The 27,110-nt window shown below is 43.4% G+C and overlaps 1 protein-coding gene and 1 pseudogene across 2 annotated transcripts in view; one reads left to right on the top strand and one right to left on the bottom strand.

Moving 5' to 3' along the window:
- Window positions 1-27,110, top strand: part of WDR19 (WD repeat domain 19) — a gene marked incomplete at both ends in the record, with an annotated part of 92,827 nt that overhangs the window by 46,994 nt on the left and 18,723 nt on the right. The window contains 12 exons of the mRNA XM_080697256.1: window positions 1,937-2,084; window positions 2,210-2,414; window positions 4,758-4,917; window positions 5,118-5,228; window positions 8,681-8,790; window positions 19,538-19,595; window positions 20,743-20,883; window positions 20,976-21,058; window positions 21,601-21,684; window positions 24,611-24,757; window positions 25,079-25,203; window positions 26,588-26,700. Coding sequence (XP_080553382.1) covers window positions 1,937-2,084; window positions 2,210-2,414; window positions 4,758-4,917; window positions 5,118-5,228; window positions 8,681-8,790; window positions 19,538-19,595; window positions 20,743-20,883; window positions 20,976-21,058; window positions 21,601-21,684; window positions 24,611-24,757; window positions 25,079-25,203; window positions 26,588-26,700 — 1,485 coding nt within the window. The remainder of the gene's footprint in view (window positions 1-1,936; window positions 2,085-2,209; window positions 2,415-4,757; window positions 4,918-5,117; window positions 5,229-8,680; window positions 8,791-19,537; window positions 19,596-20,742; window positions 20,884-20,975; window positions 21,059-21,600; window positions 21,685-24,610; window positions 24,758-25,078; window positions 25,204-26,587; window positions 26,701-27,110) is intronic.
- Window positions 12,077-12,954, bottom strand: LOC308263885 (small ribosomal subunit protein uS5-like; annotated as a pseudogene). Its single transcript has one exon. The product of its transcript is annotated as a small ribosomal subunit protein uS5-like (transcript).

The following is a 27,110-nucleotide window of genomic DNA, read 5'->3' as shown; positions in this document are numbered from 1 at the left end:
TCAACACTTGACCCTCCTGTCTTAGCTTCCCAAGAACTGGGATTACAGGTGTGTGCCACCACAGTCAGCCCTAGAGTGACTTCTAATGGAAAAAGAACTTATTATATTCTCTACCACTTTTAACCCTATTGTAAACCGAACAACACAGCAATTATAGCATTTCTTCCTGTGTGTGACTTTATGACTTTTCTCCCCAGATACACAGGCAGCCCCAAGGGCAGAGTAATAGCCTGTACTTCCTGCCCACTTCAGTTGATTCTCTTCCTTCCTAAAAGATCCTGGAAATGAGGAAAAGCTATTTTTGTAATTAGATGATTACAAATGAACAAACCTATTTTGAAAATCAGTTACTCTCCTTGTTAACCATCCTTAACTTTTTTGAAAATAGATTGAGAAAAAGAAAGTGTGTTAGTACATCATTTACTAGCTTGGATTGTTCATTTGTTTTTACATGCTTGGCTGCAGTTCATAGGGCCCGCAGCTGCTCTTGGACCCATCTGTGTTTTGCCTGAGTGTCCACTAAACCAAGACAGCTTTCCCTCACTATGGCAGAGACCGCTTTGCAAAAGCAAGCTCTTAGATGTCACAGTGTATAAAGATTTTGTTCATATTTTCCTGCGCTGCCCAATGTCAGGGAAACAGTGTGGCCTCCCCACTTAGACTTGGGCTTATTAGAACAGGCTTTTGTTTTCTTTTTTCTTTTTCCCTGATCAACTGTTTGCTTTAAAACTTAATTCCTATTCAGGAACGTGCTTGTAATCCTAGTACTTGAGAGGCTGAGACAGGAGGATCACAAACTTGCAGCCAGCCTCAGCTACTGAATGAGGCCCTCTGCAACTTGGTGAGACCCTGTTTCAAAATAAAGATAAAAAATAGGGCTGGGGGTGTAGCTCGGAGGTAGAATGCCCCTGGGTTCAATCCCTAGTACCACTCAAAAGAAAGTAAGACCTCATCTCACTAGGTTGATGAGAGTCTGACTACTTGCTAATGCTATCCTCAAAACCATGGACCTCCTGTCTCAACCCTAAAAATAGGCCTCGGGATGTAGCTTAGAGGTAGAATACCCCTGTGTTCTATCCCCACTACCACAAGAAGACAACGAATAAAACAAATAGAGTACTTGCCTTGTGTAGTATGTTAGAATTAAATGCAGTTACATATGTAAGCATATATTATAAGTAATTATTACAATACCTTATAAGCAGCACTGTCCAATTGAAATGGAATGTGCCTTGCTAGGTTTATGAGGTTGGCTTCAAACCCACGGCCTTCCTGTCTCAGCCTACCAAATACTGGGATTGCAGGCATGTGCCACCCCATCCAGCTGGATTTTCTTTACATATCTGATATTACTGTGTATAATACATTTCTATTTGTTGGCCTCAATATAGAGAAGTTTTTGAAATAAAGCATTCCCAGTATGATTCACTTAAATTTCAAAGAATATATGAATTAATTTCTGTTTCTTAATACCTAGCATTATTGAATACCCACTATTGTTAAAAAGTTTCTGGGGCTGAGGGGGTAGCTCAGTGTTGGATCACTTGCCTAGCACGGGTAAGGCCCTGGGTTCAGTCCCTAGCACTACAAAAATAAAACATTTCCAAGCACCGTAGTTTAAATTCTTGTCGTCGCGAACAGCTTCCACTTTTTATTCTTAACCTGAAGCCATTATGTCTAGACATAGTTTTTCCTATAAATTCACCAAATTTTTGCTCAAACTCTTGATTTACCAAATAGCTGCAGTTTTCCCCCAAACCAGATGTAATACAGGAATAGGAAGAAAAACTTCCCTTCCTGCTGTGGTTGGACTGTGGCTGGGTTGAACACAGGCTGGGAATGCCTGCTGGCTAAGGCCGCAGACGGGCTCCTGCCCAGGCAAGTGATAATGATTGAAGTACGGACGTGGGGCACATCTGTAAATCCTATTTTGTAGGTTAATGATGCGACCTATGAGATTCCAGACTTCTCACCGACCATTAGAGGTGTCCTTTGGGAAAACTGGCCAATGGATAAAGGTGTATTTATTGCTTACGATGATGATAAGGTATACACTTACGTCTTTCACCAGGACACTATACAAGGTATTGAATCTTTTTTTGTACATACGTTAAGTGAATCTTCTTTGCAATGCAATTAAACACCTTCTCTTTTAATGTCTGTGCTAAGTACCCGCTTTCAGCATTAAGAGGCCTGTTTTATAATCTAGGACCCAAGGTTATTTTGGCTGGCGGCACCAAAGTTCCCTTCTCTCATAAACCTTTGCTGTTATACAACGGCGAGCTGACCTGCCAGACGCAGAGTGGAAAAATAAACAACGTCTACCTCAGCACCCACAGCTTCCTCAGCGGCTTGAAAGACACAGGGCCTAGCGACCTGAGACTGATGCTGGCACAGACCTTAATGCTCAAAAGGTAGGGTCAGAAACACATCTCTGGGAGCTTTTGTGAATTTGAAGGTCAAGGCCTGTTTAATCGATTGTACTTGCTGTGAGCCAGGCGTGGTAGCACACTGGAGTCCCAGACACTGGGGAGACTGAGGCAGAAGGATCACAAGTTCAAGGCCAGCCTCGGCAACTTAGTGAGATTCTATCTTAAATGCTAAGGACTAGGGGTATAGGACAGAAAAGCGGAGAGTCGAGAGGATGGGCAGATGGGTAGCTATGATGGATTCACTGCCGCCCAGGTCCCCGAGAAGCTAAGCTGGCACTGATATTCCAGAGATCAGCAGACTTCTCCTGCTATGGACCCGATGGTAAATATTTGAGGCTGTAAGGGCCACGGGGTCCCTGTCACAGCTACACAAGACAGCTGTTCTAGAGCAGAAGCATCCAGAGACAATGATACACGAGTGGACAGCTGAGTAAGTGTTCCACTCAAACTTTACTACCAAAAAACCCAACAGTGGCCTGGGTGTGTCCTGTGGACCATAGTTTGACAATCTTTATTTTAAACTTGTGTACGTGTGTGTGTGTGCGTGTGTGTGTGTGTGTGTGTGTGTGTGTTATGTTACTAGGGATTGAACCCTGGGGCATTCTACCCCTGAGAGATATACCCCCAGCACTATTTTATTTTTTATTTTGAAACAGGGTCTCTAAGTTGCAGAGGGGCCTCACTAATTGCTCAGGCTGGCCTTGAAACTACGATCCTCCTATCTCAGCCTCCCAAGTAGTGAGATTACAAGCATGTACTACCACACCTAGCTAAACTTAAATGTATAGAATTAGAATGTTGATATAGTTAGAATTAAAAACAAAATTAATTTTTATCTATGTGTGAAAAAAACAAAAATAGAATCAGTTGTTTAGTTGTTGACTGGGGGCTGGTTACAGAGAATAGATTTCAAATTCATAAAAGAGACTCAAGAAAAAGCATTTATCTGTACAAAAAAGAAAAGGCTTAATTTTTCATTACTGGCAAGTAACAATTAGAGATTAAGAAATGTTTTGCATTGGGAGTGATGGTTCATGCCTGTAATCCCAGTACTTGGGAGGCTGAAACAGGAGTTATCACATGTTTGAGGACAGACTCGGCAATGTAGCAAGACTCTTAGCAACATAGAGAGAGTCTGTTTAAAAATAAAGAATAGCCGGGCGCGGTGGCGCACACTTGTAATCCCCGCGCTTGGGAGGCTGAGACAGGAGATCGCACAGGTTCGAAGCCAGCCTCAGCTACTGAGTGAGGCCCTCTGCAACTAGTGAGACTCTATTTCAAAATAAAGTATAAGCCGGGTGTGGTGGCGCAGGCTTGTAATACCTGCGCTCGGGCAGCAGAGACAGGAGGATCGCGCAGGTTCGAAGTCAGCCTCACTGGGTTAAGAGACCCTGTTTCCAAATAAAAAAATTAAAAAAAAAATAGGTGTCTGGGAGTGTAGACCGGAGGTAGAAGGATATCCAGGAACCCCAGTACAACCAAAAAAAAAAAAAAAAAGTATAAAGCCGGGCGTGGTGGCACACACTTATAATCCCAGTACTTGGGAGGCTAAGACAGGAGGATCATGCAGGTTCAAAGCCAGCCTCATACTTAGTGAGGCAACTTAGACCCTTTTTCCAAATAAAATACAAAATATAGCTCAAAGGTAGAAAGCCTCTGAGTTCCATCCCCAGCACCACACACACACACAAAAAAAAAAGTATAATATAGGTCTGGGAATATAGCGTGGAAGTAGAAAAGCCCCTGGGTTCCACCCCCAGCACAAGAAAGACAGACAGACAGACAGACAGACAGACAGACAGAAAGAAAGGGGAGAGAGAGAGAGAGAGAGAGAGAGAGAGAGAGAGAGAGAGAGAGAGAGAGAAGAAAAAAGGAGGGAGGGAGGGAAGGAAGGAAAGAAAGAAAGAAAGGAAGGAAAAGAAAAGAATAAAATACAGCTGAGATGTAGCTCAGAGTTAAAATGCCTGTGGATTCAATCCCCAGTACCCCACAAAAAAAGAAAGGAATGCTTTGCAAATTTTAACATGTAATAATAGATTATATGTAGTCTTAAGATTGACTACCGAGCCCACTGATACACACCTGTAACCCCAGTATTTGGGAGGCTGAGATAGTAGGATCACAGGTTTGGGGCCGGCCTCAGCAATTTTGTGAGGCCTTCTGCAACTTAGTGAGACTCTGTTTCAAGATAAAATAGGGCTGGGTGTGTAGCTCTGGAAGTAGAATGCCCCTGCATTCAATCCATAGTACCACACACAAAAAAAATTTTCCCACTAATACGTGGTAAGTGAGCTCTGTGATTAAGTGTACACACTTGAATCTCAGGTTTTCTGATGCTTGGGAAATATGCAAGACCCTGAAGGATCGCGCTGCCTGGAACGAGTTAGCCCGAGCTTGCCTGCACCACATGGAAGTGGACTTTGCGATCCGCGTTTATCGGAAAATCGGAAATGTCGGCATAGTGATGTCCTTGGAAGAAATAAAGGTGTGCCGCATTTTAGGAGAATTATCAGGGGAAGATTCCAATGCCGTTTATTCAAACACCTTCAATGTCTTCAGTTAATCTTACCTAGCTTACGGAAAGATGACTTGACAGGACATCCCGCCTCCCACAGAGCAGAGTCTATTGTGGTAAAAGAAGTGAAGCTTTGGATTTCTTCTCCTCACCGTTGTTGTTCTTTGTAGGGAATAGAGGACTACAGTCTTCTGGCGGGACATCTTGCCATGTTCACCAATGATTTCAACCTGGCTCAGGACCTGTACTTGGCATCCAGCTGTCCTGGGGCTGCCCTGGAGGTAGGCCGGCCACTGAGCGGAGGGGTAGTCGCCCTTCCGCGTGCTAGCGCTCCTCGGCAGGACTGCAGCGCCTTCCCCTCCCAAGACGTCCACATTTCAGCTCTAAGAACCTCTGAGTACTCTTTCACTTCAAAAATATTTTTATTCTTCATTAGGTGGAGGCATAAAAGGCATGGAATTGTAACATTACCAAATAATTTAAAGGCTAGATATAGCCAAAGAGAATGGGTGTAACTTAGGAAAACATTTACAGAGGAAAACAGATCCCCTCTAGCGCGTTCATGGTGCCACGTGCGCTCCTGAGCACCGCCGGTACGCACTCCTTTAACCTTCAGGCGGTCCTACGGGATGGTGCGTGATTTCCTCTGTTTCCCACATGGAAACCTGAGGCACATTTATCTCTTACTACTGTGTGAGATTCTCTTAGGTATTAGGAGTTGAGAGAGCCGGGCGTGGTGGCGCACGCTGGTAATCCCAGCATTCGGGAGGCTGAGACTGGAGGATCGCAGTTTGCGGAAGGCCTCAGCTACTTAGTGAGACCCTGTTTCAAAATTAAGAATAAAAAATAGGGCAGGGGGTGTATCTCGGAGGTCGAATGCCCCTGGGTTCCATCCCCAGACCCACAAAAAAAAAAAAAAAAAAAGAGTTGAGAGTTTTAGGAGGGGGGCCAGAACAGAATGAAGGACCAAGTTCAAGGCCAGAGAGGAGGGGAGACGGCCAGTTGAGATAGCAGCCAGCAGCACAGACTTGAGGGTCAGACGCATCTGAGCTCAAATCCCAGCTCGGTGTAACTTTGGACACGTTATTTAATCTTTCCAGCCCCAGATCCCACTTCTTTACAGTAGGAAGAACAGTATCTAGCCCACAGGGTACTTGTAAAAATATTAAGTAGGAATTAGATCTTTTAGCACAGTGCCCAATCAATAGACACAAAAAAGAGAATGGGCAGAGCGAATGCCCTCTCTTGTTCCTTTAGCCTGACTTTGAAGGGTTAGGTCTTCCAGGCAGAGAGGTCAGAGGCAGAGCCCTGCCGATCTCCACAGTCCAGCCCTGTGGCTTTGTAAAAAGCTAGCCACTCTGCCTCGGTTTCTGTGTCTCTGAAAATGGGCACAGAAGCCGGTGTGGTGGCGCAGGCTTATAATCCCAGGACTTGGGGGTCTGAGACAGGAGGATCTCAGATTCACAGCCCACCTCAGCAATTTAGTGAGAATCCTGTTTCCAAATAAAAAATTTAAATTGGGCTGTGGATGTAGCTTGGAGGTAGAATGCCCCTGAGTTCAATCCCCAGTACCACACACACAAAAAAAATGATTATAGAAATGGGTACAAAGAAAGTCCATTGCAAAAGGGCACTTGTGAAAGTAAAAGAAGCTAATGTCCTGGACAGTATCTGATTAAGAATAGCGCTTGAATGCCGGGCGTGGTGGCGCACGCTTGTAATCCCCACGCTTGGGAGGCAGAGACAGGAGGATCACGCAGGTTCGAAGCCAGCCGCGCGCGCTGGCTTAGGAGACTCTGTTTCCAAATAAAAATGTAAAAATAGGTCTGGGAGTGTAGCCTGGAGGTAGAAGGGCTTCCAGGAACCCCAGTACCACCAAAAAAAAAAAAAAAAAGAATAGCACTTGAAAGCTGGGCGTGGTGGCACAGGCTCAGAATCCCAGCATTCGGGAGGCTGAGACTGGAGGATCGCGGTTCACGGCCAGCCTCAGCTACTTAACGAGGCCCTTTGCAACTCAGTGAGACCCTGTTTCAAAATAAAGAATAAAAAATAGGGCTGGGGGTGTAGCTCAGGGGTAGAATGCCCCTGGGCTCCATCCCCAGGACCATAAAAAAAAATAGCACTTGAAAAATGTTAGCTATTATTCTTTATAAAATGTAAATAAGGTGAGAAATAAACTTTATTTATGTTGTGGTACCAAAGTTTGAACCCAGGAGCATTCTACCTCTGAGCTCTACCCCCAGCCCTATTTTATTTTTTATTTTGAAACAGGATCTCACTGAGTTGCTGGTCCTGGCCTCAAAACTATGATCTTCCTGTCTCAGCCTCTCAAATACTGAAATTACAAGTGTGTGCCACCAAGCCCAGCATAGGAGTGAACTGTGAAGGATTCTGTAGTGGTTGATTGATGTTTGGAATTCTGTACCAGAAATTGGTAAAAGACCACAGGAAAGGCAATCTAAATTGTCTATTATTTGTTTTATTTATGGAGGGGGGCATTGAGGATTGAACCCAGGGACAGTCTACCTCTGCACTATACCCTTAGCCTTATTTATTTATTTATTTATTTATTTATTTATTTATTTATTTATTTTTGGAAACAGGGTCTCCCTCAGTTGCTGAGTCTTGCTACATTGCTAAGGCTGGCCGTGAGCCTACGATCCTCCTGTCTCAGACTCCTAAGTATTGGGATTACACGTGTGTACCACCATGCCAGCTATTGTGTTTTTGTTTGTTTGTTTGTTTGTTTGTTTGTTGTTTTTTCTTTTTGGAACTGGGGATGGAACCCAGAGTGTCACACCTGCGAAGCAGGCGCTTTGCCCCTGAGCTGCCTCCCGGCTCCAGCCAGCTATGTTTTCTATTATTGCTATGTGGCTTCCAAATGTCCAAGAAAATGACATCAACTACTATAATAAAGTGCTTGCCAACTTTCTTATTATTGCCCCTGAAAGCTGAAAAATTAATTTTGATTGTTAACATTAATGTAATTTAATATAGTTTCTCTCTGCTGAGAAAAGTTAAGTACTAAGGAATAAGATTTTATTAAGTTTGGTTGCGTTTTGGAAGGGTCACAAGCCACTCTAATAGATCATCGTTTTGTCCAGTTTAGTGCTCGAGCACCACCATTGAGAATGCATGCTGTGGTAGTATATTTTCCTTTCAATATCACATTTCATTATTTAAACAAAAAGATTTTGTAAACACTTTTATTAAAGCGACTTTGCAGCCTGGCGCAGTGACGCACACCTATAATCCCAGTACTTGGAAGGACTGCAGTTTCGACAAGGCCTACCTCAGCAACTTAACCAGGCCCTCGGCCACTTAGTGAAACCCTGTTTCAATGTAGAAAATAAAAAATAGGGCTGTGGATATAGCTCAGAGGTAGAATGTCATGGGGTTCAATCCTCAGTTCTACCAGAAAAAAAAAAAAATTTTTTTTTAAATATAGTGACTTGAAGCCAGGCGTGTGGCGCACGCTTGTAATCCCAGCACTTGGGAGGCTGAGACGGGAGGTTTGAAGCCAGCCTCAGCTACTTAGTGAGGCTCTCAGCAACTTAGTGAGACCCTGTTTCCAAATAAAGTATAAAATATGTCTGGGAGTACAGCCCAGAGGTAGAAAAGACCCTGGGTTCCACCCCCAGTACCACAAAAAAATAAAATAAAATAAAATAAATATAGTGACTTTGCAAAATAATTTGCTTTTCTGATATTAAGGTCTTTCTCTTTCTAACAGATGAGAAGGGATTTACAGCATTGGGACAGTGCTCTGCAACTGGCAAAACGTTTAGCCCCAGACCAAATACCATTTATATCAAAAGAATATGCTATTCAGCTTGAGTTCACGTAAGTCCTCGTCTTTATGTTTCATTTCCTGTGTGTGTGTGTGTGTGTGTGTGTGTGTGTGTGTGTGTGTGTGTGTGTGTGTTACTGAGAATTGAACCACCCAGGGGCATTCAACCTCTGAACTATACACCCAGCCCTATTTTATTTTTATTTTGAAACAAAGCCTTGCTAGGTTGATGAGAGTCTCACTATTGCTGAAACTGTTCTCAAACCTGCCATCCTCCTGTTTCAGCCTCCCAAGTAATGGGATTCCACATGCGTGCCACCATGCCCAACTGTCTTTGTGTTTTAATAGGTAACTACTGCATACCTTCAATTCTTTTTTTTTTTTTAATGGTATTGGGAGTGGAACCCAGGAGCATTCTACCTCCAAGCTATACCACCAGCCCAATATTTTATTCTTTATTTTTAACAGTATGTCACTGAGTTGCAAAGGGCCTCACTAAGTAGCTGAGGCTGTCCACAAACCGCGATCCTCCTGTCTCAGCCTCCTAAATGCTGGGATTACATACATGTGCCACCATGCCCAGCACGTATCTTTAATTCTAAGCTGCATTAACTACAAAGTTCTCTTTTTGATTTTTAGTTGTTTTTTAGAAATTAAAACTATATTAATTATGCAGCAAAATGTTTTACCTAACTAACGATACCTTATACATACATTTGTCCACCTTGGTCTTTAGTATCAAAATCGACATTTGAGCTGGGTGTGGTGGTGCCTGTTTATAATCCCAGTATGTGGGAAGCTGAGACCAGAGGATTGCAGGTTCACATCCAGTCTCAGCAACTGAGGCCATTCACAACTTACTGAGACCCTGTTTCAAAATTAAAATAATAATAATAATAAAATAAGTCTGGGGGTGTAGCTCAGAAGTAGAATACCCCTGGATTCCAAGCCCAGTACCCCCCACACACACACACAAATCTGTATTTGACTAACCCTTTTCCACATTTAGAACCCAGTATTGTTTTGAATCACATCCAGCCAGTGGAGGCATTCAGAGACTGGGGAGACACAACCCGATTCATAACCTTAGGATCTGCAACGTAATTTGAAGGCAGCGTGAAAAATGCTTAAGTTTGCTCTATGTCTTAGTCTGGATTTTTGTGTTTTGTTTGTTTGTTTGTTTGTTTGTTTTTTGCGGGTCTGGGGATGGAGCCCAGAGGCATTCAACCTCCGAGGTAGACGCCCTGCCCTATTTTTTATTCTTTATTTTGAAACAGGGTCTCACTAAGTTGCGGAGGGCCTCACTAAATAACTGAGGCTGTCCACGAACCACGATCCTCCGGTCTCAGCCTCCTAAATACCGGGATTACATGCCACACAAAATGCTTGAGACTGAATAATTTAAGGACAGAGATTTATTTCTCACCATCCTGGAGGCTGGGAAATTCAAGATCAAGGCAGCAACATTTGGGTACGGGCCTTGTTGCTGCAGCTTCCATGCAGGAAGGCAGGAGAGCAGGAGAGCAGGAGAGCAGGAGAGCGCTCCCTTCTACCTCAAGCATAATGGCCTGATGACCTAATCACCTCGCAAAGACCCACCTCCTAATACCACCATCACTTTGGCAAATAACTTTCAATATATATGTTCAATTTAATATATTCAATTTAAGCACGACTGCTTAAAATTGTAGCTTTTTTTAAGCCGGACGAGGTGGTGCACACTTGTGATCCCAGTACACGGGAGGCTGAGACCAGAGGATCGCGGTTCGCAGACAGCCTCAGCTACTTAGTGAAGCCCTCTGCAACTTAGTGAAATCCTGTTTCAAAATAAAGAATAAAAAATAGGGCTAGCAGTATAGCTCAGAGGTAGAATGCTCCTGGGTTCAATCCTCAGTACCGAAAAAAAAAAAATTGTAGCTTTTTTTTCTTTTATAAATTGAATTGCACATGAATGAAAATCAGTGTTGAAAGTCAACATGGAAGCTTTTCACAAGAGGATATTCAGTGCTTGAGTAATAATCCTTCATGGTGCATGAACAGACTTCACAAATCTCACCTGCCTTTGGAAATCCTATATTCTGTTCTTGGAAATTTAGGATTTTCTAGTATTCTTTTTTTTTAATTTTATTTTAATTGGTGCACTGTATTCATACATCATAATGGGATAAAAATAATAGTTTTGTAGACATACATGCACACATCGCCCAGTTAGCCCCTACCCGATCCCCACCCCGTTCCCTCCCCATCCCTCCTTCCCATGCTTGGCTTAGTGGTTGACATCTAGTATTATAGAAATTTATCCAATATTAACGTTGGTAATCTCACATAACAGTTTCATTTGTCTGATACCAAGCTTTTGATGACTTAAAGATAACATTTCAATATTTCTTTTTGCTTTCTTTCTTACCAGAGAATATTTCTTTCTTTTTCTTTTTTAAGGTGAAACTATCATATATTTATTTTTCACAAAAAATCTATCCTAATATGGAATATGGACTCTAGATACACAAAAAGATCTCAAAAAAGAACAAAGCTAGAAGATGTATATTTTCTGATTTCAAACCATATAAAGCTACAATAAGTGAAACAGTGTAGTACTGTTATAAAGGCAGATATATAAACCATTGGAGTTAAATAAAAGCCTAGAGATAAATTCTTCCATATATTGTCAAGTTATTTTTTACAAGGTTTCCACGAACATTTGGTGGAGGAAATAATTATCTTTTAACTAAATATTGTTGAAAAATAATAATTACATGAAAAAGAATAAAATCGGACCCTTACCTACCACCATATACAAATATTAACTCAAAATAGATAAAAGACCTAAATATAAATCTTAAGACTATAAACTTTTAGAAGAAAATCTGGGTCATAAAACCTCACAACATTGAAATTGGCAGTGATTTCTTGGATATGATTTCAATGGCACAGGCAACAAAAGGGTAAACAAACTCCCTAAAAAATAAAAAATATTGTATATCCAAAGACAATGTAAACAAAGTTAAAAGTTACTGATAGAATGGGATAAAATATTTCCAAATGCTATATCTGAAGGTATATTAATATTTCAACTAGAAATCCTAAAAATTAGCAACAATAAAAGCAAACAATACAATTTAGAGATAGGTAAAAGACTAACATAAATAATGAATCTCCACAGATAACCAATCTTATTTGTCTGTTGGATGGAAAATCTTGTTTCTCTGGTTCTGGTGTGTGTTACCTAATTCTTCTTTGTAGTTAATCTCTTTGAGTATTTTCTCTAGCGCTGGTTTTTTTTTTTTTTTTTTTTTTTTTTACAAGTTCCATTCACTTTATTCTTGTGGTATGAAAATCCTATGTCATAGCAACAGCTGGAGCTTGGGTCCTCTGCACGGAGACTCTGGTATGGGTTTTTACAAGATGGTCCGTGAACTCCTGATAGGGAGATTTGGTGAACACTGTCTCTTTCCAGAGGTCTGGGGTCAGGTAGCTATAGGTCTTTGAGATGGCATCAAAGGTGGCCTTGGCAAAGTTGCCCAAAGTGGCAGTGCAGCCCCTGGCAGAGGTATAGCAGTCGTCAATCCCAGCCATCATCAGCAGCTTCTTGGGCACAGGGGCTGACACGATGCCAGTGCCTCTGGGGGCAGGGATGAGGCGCGCACAGAGCCGCAGCGTCCCGTCACCTTGCAAGGGACAGTGTGGGGCTTGCCGATCTTGTTCCCCCAGTAGCCTCTCCGCACAGGGACGATGGAGAGCTTGGCCAAGATGATGGCCCCTCGGATAGCCGTGGCTACATCCTTAGAGCACTTGACACCCAGGCCAACGTGACCGTTGTAGTCCCCAATAGCGACAAACGCCTTGAACCTGGTGTGCTGGCCAGCACGGGTCTGCTTCTGCACAGGCATAATCTTCAAGACTTCATCCTTGAGTGATGCACCCAGGAATAAGTCGATGATCTCAGACTCCTTGATGGGCAGGGAGAAGAGATAGATCTCCTCCAGCGACTTGATCTTCATGTCCTTAACCAGGCGACCAAGCTTGGTGACGGGAATCCACTCCTTGTCCTCAGCTTTGCCCCCGCGAGCTCCACGGCCGCGACCCCGGCCACGGCCCCGACCCCGACCGCGACCCCGGAGGCCGCTGCCGAAGCCTCCGCGGAAGCCGCCTCGGGCTGCCATGCCTGGGCCCCCGGGCCCTCCGGGCCCTCCCGCTGCACCGGCGTCATCCGCCATTTGGTGTTTTCCAGGAGAAGAAGTCTAGCGCTGGTTTTGAAGACATAAATTCCTTGAGTTTCTGTTTGTCGTGGTAGTTTCTTATTTCCCCATCTAATTTGATAGAAAGTTTTGCTGGGTAGGAAATTTTTGGCTGGAAGTTGTTTTTTTTCAGAGTTTGGAATATGTTACTCCAAGCCCTTCTGGCTCTCATGACTTGGTTTGGGAAGTCTGGAGTGATTCTAATTGGTTGCCTCTGAATGTCACTTGGCCCTTTGTTTTTGTTGCCTTTAAGATTCTCTGCTTGGCTTCCACATTGGTCATTTTGACAATTATGTGGCGTGGGGATCCTCTTCTCCGATCCTGTCTAAAGGGAGTTCTATAAGTTTCCTGGACCTGTGTATCGACCTCTTGCTCTATGTTTGGAAAATTTTCTGCTATTATTTCTTTGAAGATATTACTTATCCCTTTGGTTTCACCTTCTTTTCCCTCCTCTATTCCAATTATTCTTAGGTTAGCTCTCTTAAAATGGGCCCATATTTCTTCAATGTCAGATTCCTGCTGTTGGATTTTTTTTCTAAATTAGAAACTATGCATTCATTTTTTGAATGATCTTCTTCTAAGATCAAGATTCTATTCTCCATGTGCTTTAGTCAGTTGTTTGTACTTTGAATTGAGGCCTTTACTTCATTAATTGCATCCTTTATCTCTTTTTGACTCTCTCTGAATTCTTTTCGGAACACCTCTATTATTTCTACAGTTATTTTCCTGATTTGATCTTCTAGAAATCTCTGATTTTCTGTTTTATCAGGTTCTGATGTTGTGGGGTTGTGGGCATTCATTGCTCCATTGTTATTTCTCTTTCCCATGATTTTGGAAGTTTGTGCCTTCTCTGTGTTCTTCCTTTGGGTCACTACGACTTCACTTAAGGTGCTCTGGATCTCCCACTGGGTCAAGTCCCTGGGAGTACAGTACTGGGATTTCTCCTCCAGGGCCCACAATTTGACTCACCGTTGTTGAGTATGCAGATGGAGCTGTGGTGGACTCGGTGAATTCGCCGCTGCTGCCGCCGGTGGCAATATGGCAATATGGTACCACTGCCACACCCTTGGCTGTGAGGCTGGCGTATTTCTTTTCTGTTTTTTAACTCCACTCTGAGTCCCTGCAGGGTGCGCTGAGCCCGGCTCCTGGGAGCTTTAGATGCTCCCTGAGCCAAGAAATCTGCTGAATTCCTCCTGGCTGTTCCACAGCGGCTCACCTCAACTCGCTGTTCGACATTCCTCTCTGGAGCCTGGTGGGCTGTTGAGTGCGTTGGTCTGGTGCTGTCCGGTGAGCTCGCCGCTGCCGCCAGCAGTAAGGCACTGCTGCCGCGTCCTCGGCCATGAGGCCGGCGTGTCTCCTCTGTGGCTCTGGGCTCCGTTCTGAGTTCCCCTCCTCTCTAGGGCCTGGTGCTGCAAGAAAAGATGGCGCCCGCGCCGTTCCGCGCCGCGGCTCCGGCTGCAGCACTGTGGTCTGGTTTCTTTCAGGTGCCTCGTTTTTCCAGCCCTCTTTTTCTCTGTCCCTTGTAATTATATTTTTTTGTTTCTCTGCTGATGGTATTTTTTGGCTATGAAAAGCGCTGATTTTGTCGTAATAGAGATTGGTTGTTAGTGGGGCTCGTAAGCCCCGCTTTCCTCCGTTGCCATCTTCCTGGAAGTCCCGATTTTTTAGTACTCTTAATTGCTAGGTAAATGTACTAACAATTGCATAATTGTATTGACAATTGTAGTTTATAATGGTCTTAAATGACAGACTGAACATTTTTATTTCAGTGCTATATAAATTTAGAGCCACTCAGCATCAAGTTTTTTTTTTGTTTGTTTGTTTTTTTTTTTTGTTTTGCAGTATTGGGGGATGGAACCCAGGGGCATTCTACCTCTGAGCTACGCCCTATTTTTTATTCTTTTTTATTCTTTTTTTTTTTTTTTTTTTTTTTTTTGGTGGTACTGGGGATGGAACCCAGGGGCTTTCTAACAGGGTCTTAAGCCATCTGAGGCTGGCTTTGAACCTGTCTGATCCTCCTGTCTCAGCCTCCCAAGCACAGGGATTACAAGCCACCACACCCGGCTGTTTTAAATTCTTTATTTTGTTTGTTTGTTTTTGGTGGTACTGGGGTTCCTAGAAGCCCTTCTACCTCCAGGCTACACTCCCAGACCTATTTTACATTTTTATTATTTGGAAACAGGGTCCCTTAAGCCAGCCAGCACGATCCTCCTGTTTCCGCCTCCCAAGCCCGGGAATTTCAAGTGTGCACCACCATGCCCGGCTTAAATTCTTTATTTTGAAAAAGGGCCTCACTAAGTAGCTGAGGCTGTCTGAGGACTGCGATTCTCCTGTCTCGGTCTACCAAATGCTGGGTTACAAGCGGGCGCCACCACACCGGCTTAGCATCTATTTCTAAGTTAACATTCAGCTAAGGTTACTACTACCAATGCAAATAGCTGCAGAGGCTATATGTGAATCATCTATTTACAAATAAATTTCACATGTATAGGTACAATGAAACTCCTCCACAACTGGATAATTCTTGACATTTATTGTAAGATGCATCTATTTTCAAAAATATTAAAATGCAGAAAATGCTGGGTTTTGATTAACAAACAAAATATGATTCTAATTTAATTTAATTTTTTATGGTACTAGGAATAGAACCCAGGGGCCTCTTCCTCTGGGCTATGCCCCCAGCCCTATTTTATTTTTTATTTGGAAACAGGGTCTCAACAAGTTGTTGACAGCCTCATTAAGTTGCTGAGGCTGGCTTCGAACCTGCAATTCACCTCTCTCAGCCTCCGAAGTACTGGAATTATAGGTATGTTCCATCACACCTGACTGGTTCTAATGTTTGAATTTAAAAAGAAAACATTTTCTTTCTTTTTTCGGGTCTGGGGATGGAACCCAGAGGCATTTGACCTCCGAGCTACTACCCCTGCCCAATTTTTTATTCTTTATTTTGAAACAGGGTCTCACTGAGTTGCAGAGGGCCTCACTAAATAGCTGAGGCTGTCCGTGAACCGCGATTCTCTGGTCTCAGCCTCCCAAATGCTGGGATTACAAGCGTGCGCCACCACGCCCGGCTAAAAGAAAACATTTTAAAATCAGGCATACTGGTGCATATTTGTAATCCCAGTACTTGGGAGGCTGAGACAGGAGGATCACAGGTTCAAGGTCAGAGATTTAATGAGATCTTCAGCAATTTAATGAAACCTGTTTCAAAATAAAGAGGGATAGAGTTGAGGCTCAGAGATAGAATGCTTCCGGGTTCAATTCCCATTACCAAGTAAAGAAAAAAAAAATTTTTATGCACTACTTATTTTCATGCAGGCTTTGTGAGAATACTGACACAAATTTTAGGTATAGAAATTATTTTACCAAAAAATACACTTTTAGCTGGCATGGTAGTGCATGCGTGTAATCACGGTACTTGGGAGGCTGAGACAGGAAGATCCCAGATTCAGGGCCAGCCTTAGCAATTTAGCAAGATTCCCATCCAATCAGTGAAGTCCTATTTCAAAATAAAAAATAAAAAAGGTCTGGAGGATAGCTTAGAGTTAGAATACTCCTGGGTTCAATCCCAGGCATATACACACAAACACACACACACACACACACACACACACACACACACACACACACACACTTACTCTTTTATTTCTAACCAAAATACCTGATATTTTCTATGTTGCAGATAAAACTTTTTTGTAGAAGATGTTATTTATTTTATTTTTTTTAAGTCAGTCTTGATTTAAATTTGCCACATCTCTGCCCCTTAAAACCTAAGTCCAGAGATTAGGGTGTAGCTTAGTGCTGGAGCCTGTGCTTAGCATGTACAAGTCCCTGGGCTCAATCCTTAGCATTGAAAAAAAATCCATACACAAAGTGGACATATTGAAAAAATATTTTAAAAACATTTTGTTTTAAAAATGGACATATTGAGCCAGGCGTGGTGGTACACGCTTGTAATCCCCACGCTTGGGAGGCGGAGACAGGAGGATCGTGCAGGTTCGAAGCCAGCCGCGCTAGCTTAAGAGACCCTGTTTCCAAATTTAAAAAGTATAAAAATAGGTCTGGGAGTGTAGCCCAGAGGTAGAAGGGTTTCCAGGAACCCCAGTACCACCAAAAACAAAAAACAAACAAAACAATGGACATACTGGAGTCTTAGAACAAAGCGCAGGAGGACAAAGCCCAGTGCCTTGGCCGGCATCTCCATCCTGAAGGTGACTGTGTCTTTTGTGCTAAAAAGAAAAAAAATGACCTACCATATTCTGTCAGAAAATAAACACCTTATAAGTCTTTGGATTATCCAGAAACCTTTGGTTTTAGCTTCTTTTGGGGGAATTGAAGCTTTTGAAGCAAACTCAAACTTTGTCTTACTCTAGTCAGACAAGCTCAGGTCAGTCGGTGGTCTGTGCTTTGTTCTCAGTTGGTCATGATGGGGGTGGTTGCAATTGGTGTAGCCCTTTCTGTTTGACACTTGACCTTGAAGCCAATTCCCAAGATTCATTGCTGTTTGTACACAGGCTCTTTGACCCTGATCTAACACACCATGGCCCCGGACCGTCAGAAGTTTCCCTTGTGATAATAGTGACTCACCTAAGTGTATCTTGTCATCAGCCAATATCCCATTGGCCACCAGCTGCTGAATCTGACACCTGTAGCCCCAGGCCTGTGCTCGGGTCCTATAGTCTGCTTCATTATGTACCCAAGACCTTAATTAGGTCAAAGCAGGCCCCGCCAAGGGAGTCTGGAAGAGATTTAGCTCTCCAGTATGAGATTAGACTAATGAGTAGGTCCGTAGGAGAATTCCACAATGAAATAATAATAAACTGAGCACATTAAAATAACATAAAAATGAAATAAGAGGTCCAGATTCTCAATTTAGCACCTCCTAATTGAGCAGGCTCCTGAAGAAGAGCTGTCATCCCTCCTGTCAGGAGACATGCCTACGTGGGTTGGTGTGATCGGGCCCAAATTAGAACTTTCCACTCAGGAATATTGCTGATTGTGAAGCCCTGGGCTGAACAGAAGAAAGTTTTCAATCATTAGAATGGCTGCTCTTCCAAATTTCCTCATACAGCAGTAGGCGAGGAAGCTGAGTGAGACTCGGGAAGCTGAGTAGCCCCTGACCTGGTACCGTGGAGCTGAGCTGGGTAGCAAAAAATGCCATGTTCAGGGCTGGTGAATTATGCTAAGAGATGCTTCTCAGCGGAAGAGGGGACTCAAAGAAAGGTCTGATTGCTGTCCTAAGCAATGAAATGAGCTAATGAGTATGTCTTCTCCGTATGTAGAAATGTGCGAGTATTAGTCATGGGGAAAGAGCCTGCTCTTAGTTACTGTTATGGTTTGGATCTTCAGTGCCCTCCAGAGGCCTGAGTTGGAATTATCAACACAGTGTCCTCCAGAGGCCTGTGTGTACACACCATGTTTTCTTTATCCATTCATCTGTTGATGGACACCTGGGTTGATTCCATAATTTGGCTGTTGTGTGTGCCATTGACCTGGGTATCACTATAGAGAGTCGAAATAATTCTTTTAGGAAAATATCAAGGAATGGTAGTGCTGGGTCATAAGAGAGTTTCATTCCTATCCCTTTTTTTTTTTTTTTTTTTTTTTTTTCAGTACTGGGAATGGAAACCAGGGGCTTTCTACCTCCGAGCTACCCCAGCCTGTTTTTTTTTAATTCTTTTTATTCTTTTTTGTTGTTGTTGTTGTTTTATTTTTGCAGTACTGGGGGTAGAGCCCAGGGGCATTCTACCTCTAAGCTACACCCTAAGCTACACCCCAAGCCCTATTTTTTATTCTGTATTTTTTGAAACAGTGCCTCACTGAGTTGCAAAGGGCCTCACTAAGTAGCTGGGACTGGCTGTGAACCGCAATCCTCCTGTCTCAGCCTCCCAAATGCTGGGATTACAAGTGTGCGCCACCACGCCCGGCCTTCATTCCTAGTCTTTATTTATTTATTTATTTATTTATTTATTTATTTATTTATTTATTTTGGTGGTACTGGGGTTCCTGGAAGCCCTTCTACCTCCGGGCTACACTCCCAGACCTATTTTTACATTTTTATTTGGAAACAGGGTCTCCTAAGCCAGCGCGCGCGGCTGGCTTCGAACCTGCGTGATCCTCCTGTCTCTGACTCCCAAGCGCGGGGATCACAAGTGTGCGACACCACACCTGGCTTTTCCTTGTCTTTTGAGAAGAACCTCCATACAGATCTCCATAGTTGTACTAATTTAAAACCTCACCAACAGTATTTATCATTCCCCTTCCCGCATTTATTACCAATATTATTATTATCAATATTATTATTACTAGGATTCCCAGTGATTGCCATTCTAATTATATAAAAATGCTCAACATCATTAGCAACCAGGGAAACGCAGATCAGTTTAATAAAGTAACAAAATAATGATGGGCTGTACTTTGAAAGAATGTTTGCATCTTTTGCGAGTTCATATTGCATCTTTTGTGAGCTTAAGTAACTCAGTGACAAAGAGCTTCTTTTTAGTTCTGTAGATGTAAATAAAATACATGAGTGTGAACTAACACCTACTGATTTTTCTTTCAGGGGTGATTATGCAAATGCTTTGGCTCATTATGAGAAAGGAGTAACAGGTCATAATAAGGTAATGTAAATAAAAATAAGATATGATGATTATCCATGGGTTTATTTTTGTTTCATATTTAAAATTATGGCCTTACCAGGCATGGCGGTGCATGCCTAGAATCCCAGTACTTGGGAGGCTGAGACAGGAGGATCACAGGTTCAAGACCAGTACCCTGCAACTTAGTGAGACCTTGTTTCAAAAATAAAAAGTAAAATAAGGCTGGGAGCGTAACTCAGTGTAGAATGCCCCTGCAAACACACACACACACACACACACACACACACACACACACACAAGCATCCATAAGTATTGACTTAGGAAGGCCATGAACAAGCGAAGTGTTGCCTCACGCAGAGTGGATAGCACCTCAATCTTTGCTCAACAAGTGGAAATTACTTGATTTTTTTTTTGTAAAACTCCATATTACATACATGTTTTCATAAGCCAACTACGATTTTCCTAAGTCTTCATTTTTTAAATGATTTTCCTCTTAATTGTATGCATGCTATTTGCACTATGATAGCTAGATATTACTTATGTAAAATTTTAAACCGATACAGGTGTTATCACAAAGGGTAGTAAAAATATTTTTTAAGTGCGAAAGATCCATACTTTTTTTTTTTTTTTTGCGGGTCTGGGGATGGAACCCAGGGGCATTTGACCTCTGAGCTACACCCCCTGCCCTGTTTTTCATTCTTTATTTTGAAACCGGGTCTCACTGCGTTGCAGAGGGCCTCACTAGGTAGCTGAGGCTGTCCGTAAACCGCGATCCTCAGGTCTCAGCCTCGTGAATGCTGGGATTACAAGCGTGTGCCACCATGCCCGGCTAGATCCATACTAATTAAAAAAAAAAAAAAAAAAAAGAGAGAGAAAAGAACTTTGTAAATGTTGATGGTGTGCTCCTTAACTCCAGTATTTGGGAGGCTGAGACAGGAGGATTGCAGGTTCAAGGACAGCCTCAGCAACGTTACAAGACGCTCCACAACCTGATAAGACCCTGTTTCCCAGCAAAAAAATAAAAAGAGCTGGGGTGTAGCTCAGAGGTAGAACATCCCTGGGTTCAATCCCCAGTACCCCCCCACACACACACACGCTCTTTGCCATAATCTTTGGACTGCCGAAGCACATCTTGTTCAGCGGGTCTGACCTTTGGTTATCATCTCAGGAGCACGATGAAGTGTGCCTGGCCGGAGTGGCCCAGATGTCCATAAGAATGGGCGACATCCGCAGGGGCGTCAGCCAAGCACTCAAGCACCCCAGCAGGGTCCTCAAAAGAGACTGCGGGGCCATCTTGGAGAATATGAAGGTATTCTTTTCTCTGCCTAAATAGTCATGTTGTTCTTAAACATAACATGGTTAGTATTTTAATAGCCCTCTATTATTCCTCTATTCTTTTAGCAATTTTCAGAAGCAGCCCAGCTGTATGAGAAAGGCCTGTACTACGACAAAGCTGCCTCTGTGTACATCCGCTGTAAGAACTGGTAAGGGCTGCTCGGTTCCAAGAGGTCAGGAAACAAGTGTGTCCAGGTATTGTCTATTGTCCACTCTCGTCTCCTGGCCGCTCCTGTGTGTGTGTGTATGTGTGTGTGTGTGTGCGCGCGCGCTAGCCTTCAACCTGTGATCCTCCTGTCTCAGCCTCCCAAGTACTGGGGTTGCAGGCATGTGCCACCGTGTCCGGTTCCATTTCTGTTTTTACTACTTATGTGAGTTCATATTCATAGTCTTTGACCAAAGACTAGGGCACATTCGGCTGCTTTAGTATGAGAAAATTCCTATTCAGATGAATTTCTAGGAAAACAAAACAAAACCCTATCGTCTCTTCTCTGTTAATGAACTAACCTTCACACGTTAAGGTGTGTGAGGCTGTCAGGAAAAAAGCAATTAAACCGATTCTACCTACGGCAGCCAAGACTCTTGAAGATTACGGCAACTGGTTTTTGCATCCTAAAAGCTAGTGTGCGGCTGGAGGCAGCGGCCGCTTTAGGAGGGAGCGCCGCACTCACTCTCCTGTCTACCCGTCTAGGGCGAAGGTTGGCGAGCTGCTGCCCCACGTGTCCTCACCCAAGATCCACCTGCAGTACGCCAAGGCTAAGGAAGCGGACGGGAGGTGTGTACCGGCTCTCAAACATACACACCTAGAGTAACGCGGCTGAGAAGTTAACCACTTATCAATATAGGAATACACTTTATGCATAATAAATATATACTGTATTTATAGTTATGGGGGGTACCGGGGATTGAACCCAGGAGCATTCCACCTCTGAGCTACAGGGTCTCGCTAAGTTGCTGCGGGCCTTGCTCAGGTGCTGAGGCTGGCCTTGAGCCTTCAGTCTTCCTGTCTCCGCTTTCCAAATACCGGGATTATAGGCATGTGCCAGCATATCGGCAGCCATTAATTTTGCAGTGCTCTATGAAAGACAAAGCTGACAAAGCCAGGAGACATCTTTATGTAGCCCTTGCCGGCCTGACGTGCTCATCATCAGCGTCTTCCTGCCTTACACCTCAGTCCTTCCTTTATGCACTCAAGTAGAGACTGCGATCTTTTTTTTATTTGAGAGTTATATAGTGAGAGTTGAAATTTGGGTATAATATGGCGTGAAAATGGAGTTGAATGTTCATCATTTTAAGGATGACTTAGAGACGCAGAAGGAAAGAAACATGAATTCCATACATGTTTATTCCACCAAACAGTACTAATAGATAGTAATGAACAGTTAATATTCAATATACTAAAACCATCCTCTGCTTCGTATAATACAAGAAACTAAAAAATACTAATAGGGGAAGGGTCTAAAGACAAGAAGGCAAGTCCCAGCAGAGGAAATATAATTTTAAAATTGTATTTCTCAAGCCGGGCGTGGTGGCGCACGCCTGTAATCCCAGCGCTTGGGAGGCTGAGACAGGAGGATCACACAGGTTCGAAGCCAGCCTCAGCTACTTAGTGAGGCTCTCAGCAACTTAGTGAGACCCTTTTAACAAATAAATTATAAAATAGGGCTGGGAGTGTGGCCCAGAGGTAGAAAAGCCCCTGGGTTCCACCCCCAGTACCACAAAAGTAAAAAAATAAAATCGTATTTCTCTAAACATGAAAAAGAGTCACGTTGGACATGGTGACAAAAGTGTGCTATCATATTTGGAAAGATTTATTTAAAACTTTTAACCATACCATCAAAATATACTTATTATATGTGACTGATGGAAGTGTAAGTTTCTGTAACCTTTGGAAAGTAACTTTGGAAATTTCCATTAAGAGACTTTTAAAGGTCAGGAATGCACTCCACTTTTAGAAACTCAACCTTGGGAAATAGAGATATAGACATCACATACACATCTTGTTGAAATGGAAAGAGCTGGAGTTAGTGTGAATTGAAAAGAAATCCTGAGACCATCTAGAGGTCTGCACGCAAAGATTTGATATAATCGTTAAGCTTTATCTTTATCTTAACAGTGATAAAAAATGTGCGATATTCTATATTTTGTATGTTCTCTAAAATGATCTTATATTGTTGTCATACTCTTACCACACAAAAAGAAAAAAATAGCGCCAGGCATGGTGGCGCACGCTTGTAATCCCCGCGCTTGGGAGGCGGAGACAGGAGGATCGCGCAGGTTCGAAGCCAGACTCTCTGGCTTAAGAGACGCTGTTTCATAGGCCTGGGAGTGTAGCCCAGAGTAGAAGGGTTTCCAGGAACCCCAGTACCACCAAAAAAAAAAAAATTGTAAGATGTAAAAAACATGATAGATCACTATGCTCTATAATTACAATGCACTAATGAAAGTATTTAAAAAAGAAATGATATAGCTCTAATTCATATGGGCAAAATTCAATTCAATATTGTGTTGCTGTTAGTTTATCAAACCCCTAAAAAGAACATTTTTCTTTTGCAGGTCTGGGGATGGAATCTTGGGGCCTTTTACCTCTGAGCTCTACTACCCCCTGCCCTATTTTTTATTCTTTATTTTGAAACCGGGTCTCACTGAGTTGCAGAGGGCCTCACTGAGTAGCTGAGGCTGCCCGCAAACTACAATCCTCCGGTCTCAGCCTCCCGAATGCTGGGATTACAAGCGTGCACCACCACGCCCGGCTAAAAAGAACATATTTTAATGGGAGAATTTCTGGTATTTTTTCTGATGAAGGAAAAATAAGTTCAAGGAAATTAGACACATTGGTGCACTCCTGCAATCCTAGTACTTGGGAAGCTAAGACGGGAGGATCGCAAGTTCCAGGCCAGCCTCAGCAACTTAGTGAGACCCTGCCTCAAAATGAAAGATAAAAAGGGCTGGGGTGTAGCTCACTGATGGGATGCCCCTGGGTTTAATCTCCAGCACCACCAAAAAATAATAATAATAACATTTTTTTTAAAACCCTATCAATATAGCCGGGCGTGGTGGCGCACGCTTGTAATCCCCGCGCTTGGGAGGCGGAGACAGGAGGATCGCGCAGGTTCGAAGCCAGCCGCGCGCGCTGGCTTAGGAGACCCTGTTTCCAAAAATGAAAATGTAAAAATAGGTCTGGGAGTGTAGCCCGGAGGTAGAAGGGCTTCCAGGAACCCCAGTACCACCAAAAAAAAAAAAAAAACCCTATCAATATAGGTGTATTCATTTTGAGTCACCCCCCATGCCATCTTGGCATGGGGCTGTATTTCTATTTTCTGTATTTCTATCTTTCTAATAAACTTCTTTAAATCTTCAACAACAACAACAAAAAAAACCCTATCAACATAATAGGACATCCCCACCCCCAAATTGATAGCGTTGGGAAAGTTTTTCTTTTTTTTCTTTTTTTTTTTTTTTTGGTGGTACTGGGAGTGGAACCCAGGGGCCTTCTACCTCTGGGCTATACTCCCAGACCTTTTTCATATTTTATTTGGAAACAGGGTCTCACTAAGTTGCTGAGAGCCTCACTAAGTACCTGAGGCTAGCTTCGAACCCGTGTGATCCTCCTGTCTCAGCCTCCCAAGTGCGGGGATTTACAAGCGTGCACCACCACGCCCGGTTTGGGAAAGTTTTTCTGAAGCAAGTATTTCTTACAGGTACAAAGAAGCTGTCGTGGCTTACGAGAATGCAAAGCAGTGGAACAGTGTGATCCGCATCTACCTGGATCACCTCAACAACCCCGAAAAGGCCGTCAGCGTCGTCAGAGAGACCCAGTCTCTGGACGGGGCCAAGATGGTGGCCAGGTGACGCACGGTGCACTAGCCTCTTTGGGCTTCCAAAAACTAACTTAAGAAGAAAGGCCCCACCCCCTCAGCTACCTAAATTCAAAAGGCATATTTATTTATTTATTTTGATCAGGTCTAGGTGTTTAAATGCAAAAGTTGCTCGTTGCAGGCAGAATATGAGAAGTGTATCTGTCAAGTGTAAGCCAGCAATGTAAAACTGCAGTTTCTATGAGAGATTTTTATTTTTAAATGATTTCTTCCGGGTGGAAAGAATTTTCTGTCATAAATGACAGGTTTCCCTTGTCCGAGAGCCCGGCTGATGGGAGTGCTCCGTTGCAGGTTTTTTCTGCAGCTGGGTGACTATGGGTCGGCCATCCAGTTTCTCGTCATGTCCAAATGTAACAACGAAGCGTTCACCCTGGCTCAACAGCACAACAAAATGGAGATCTACGCGGACATCGTCGGTGAATATCATCACTTCCCTAGGTTCACTTAGAGACTCGTGCCATAAAAACACTTGGGCTCAGCGGGCGTGGTGGCGCTCGCTCCTAATCCCCGCGCTTGAGAGGCTGAGACAGGAGGATCGCACAGGTTCGAAGCCAGCCTCAGCTACTTAGTGAGGCTCTCAGCAACTCAGTGAGACCCTGTTTCCAAATAAAGTATAAAATAGAGCTGGGAGTATAGCCCAGAGGTAGAAAAAGCCCCTGGGTTCCACCCCCAGTACCACAAAAACAAAAAACATAAAAACACTTGGACTTTTATGAAAATTGTGTATGTGTGTGTAGTACTGGCAGGTGGCGGTTGAAGCTATGGTTTAAGTGGTTCCTGTTGTGTTAGGAAATGAGATTGTGGGGCTCAGCGAATGGGAAAAGACTCACAGGGTAATGACAGCGCAGCCTGGATTCTTGCCAAAGCCGCCTAGTGTCCTGTCTGCGCCCTGCTTATAGAGTGAAAGGAAGACGGGACAGAGTCCATACTGAGGGTGACGAACTCGCATCTTGTGATGAAACAGAAACTGACCAGAACGTTGATGCTTGCTGTTAAGAGTTTTTAGTCTCCTATTTATTTTTTATTTGGGGTGCTGGGGATTGAACCCAGGGGCATTCTACATCCACGCTACACCCAGCCCTTTTTATTTTTATTTTTTGTTGTGAAACAAGGTCTCATTAAGGTTGCCAAGAGCCTCACTAAATTGCAGAGGCTGGTCTCAAACCTGTAATCCTCCTGTCTCAGCCTCCCAAGTACTGAGATCACAAGCAGACACCATCACGCCCAGATTAGCCTCCTGTTTTTATTTATTTTCTTTTTTTTTATGGTACTGGGGGATGGAACCCAAGGACTTTCTACCTCTGGGCTACACCCAAGCCCTATTTTATACTTTATTTGAAAACAGGGTCTAAGTTGCTGAGAGCCTCACTAAGTAGCTGAGGCTGGCTTCGAACCTGTGCGATCCTCCTGTCTCAGCCTCCGAAGTGCGGGATTACAAGAATGTGTCACCATGCCCAGCTTTGTCTCCTGTTTGTTTGTTTGTTTGTTTGTTTGTTTGTTTGTTTTTGCGAGTCTGGAGATGGAACCCAGGGGCATTTGACCTCCAAGCTACATGCCCAGCACTATTTTTTATTTTTTTTTTTTTTTTTTTTTTTTGAAACAGGGTCTCACTGAGTTGCAGAGAGCCTCACTGAGTAGCTAAGGCTGTCCGCAAATCACGATCCTCCTGTCTCAGCCTCCCAAGTGCTGGGATCACAAGCGTGCACCCCCACTCCCAGCTTGTCTCCTGTTTTTAGATCACCACTTCTATAAGGTAAACAAGTTCTGCTCGTCTGTTTACTCAGTGAATTTCTATTGTAGGTTCTACAGACACGACTAATGAAGACTACCAAAGCATCGCCTTGTACTTCGAAGGAGAAAAAAGACATTTTCAGGCTGGGAAATTCTTCCTGCTGTGCGGCCAGTATTCACGAGTTAGTATTTGTCAAGAAGACTTTCATACTCCGGACTTCACAGGAATGATTGTAGGAAATATTTAAATGCCAGTATGTTCCCAGACTCCCGGCTTTGTGATCTCAGCGCCAGATGACCTGCTTCCAGCTGGTTGCAATAGTTTCCCATTGTCCCTCTTGAGTTTCTCTGCCTCTAACTCATCCTTCTTTTTGTTCCCCAAATAGTACTGCTTTGCCTAAGGCAGGGGCTACAGTGTCCAAACAAGAGACAGATGCGTGTGGCGGTGGGGCACGGCTGAGTGTGACTGGCAAGGTGGGGACCAGCTGCTGCTCACCCCCGTGACCTAGTGCCACTCAGGAGCCCGGGCCCAGCAGTGCCGGAGTGTATGATTTTTTTTTTTTTTAAAGAAGAATAGAGATCTGGCTCTCCT

This window comes from Muscardinus avellanarius (genome assembly GCF_963383645.1).
Source record: "Muscardinus avellanarius genome assembly, chromosome: 6".
Classification (NCBI taxonomy): domain Eukaryota; kingdom Metazoa; phylum Chordata; class Mammalia; order Rodentia; family Gliridae; genus Muscardinus; species Muscardinus avellanarius.
This window is presented reverse-complemented; position numbering and strand designations above follow the sequence as displayed.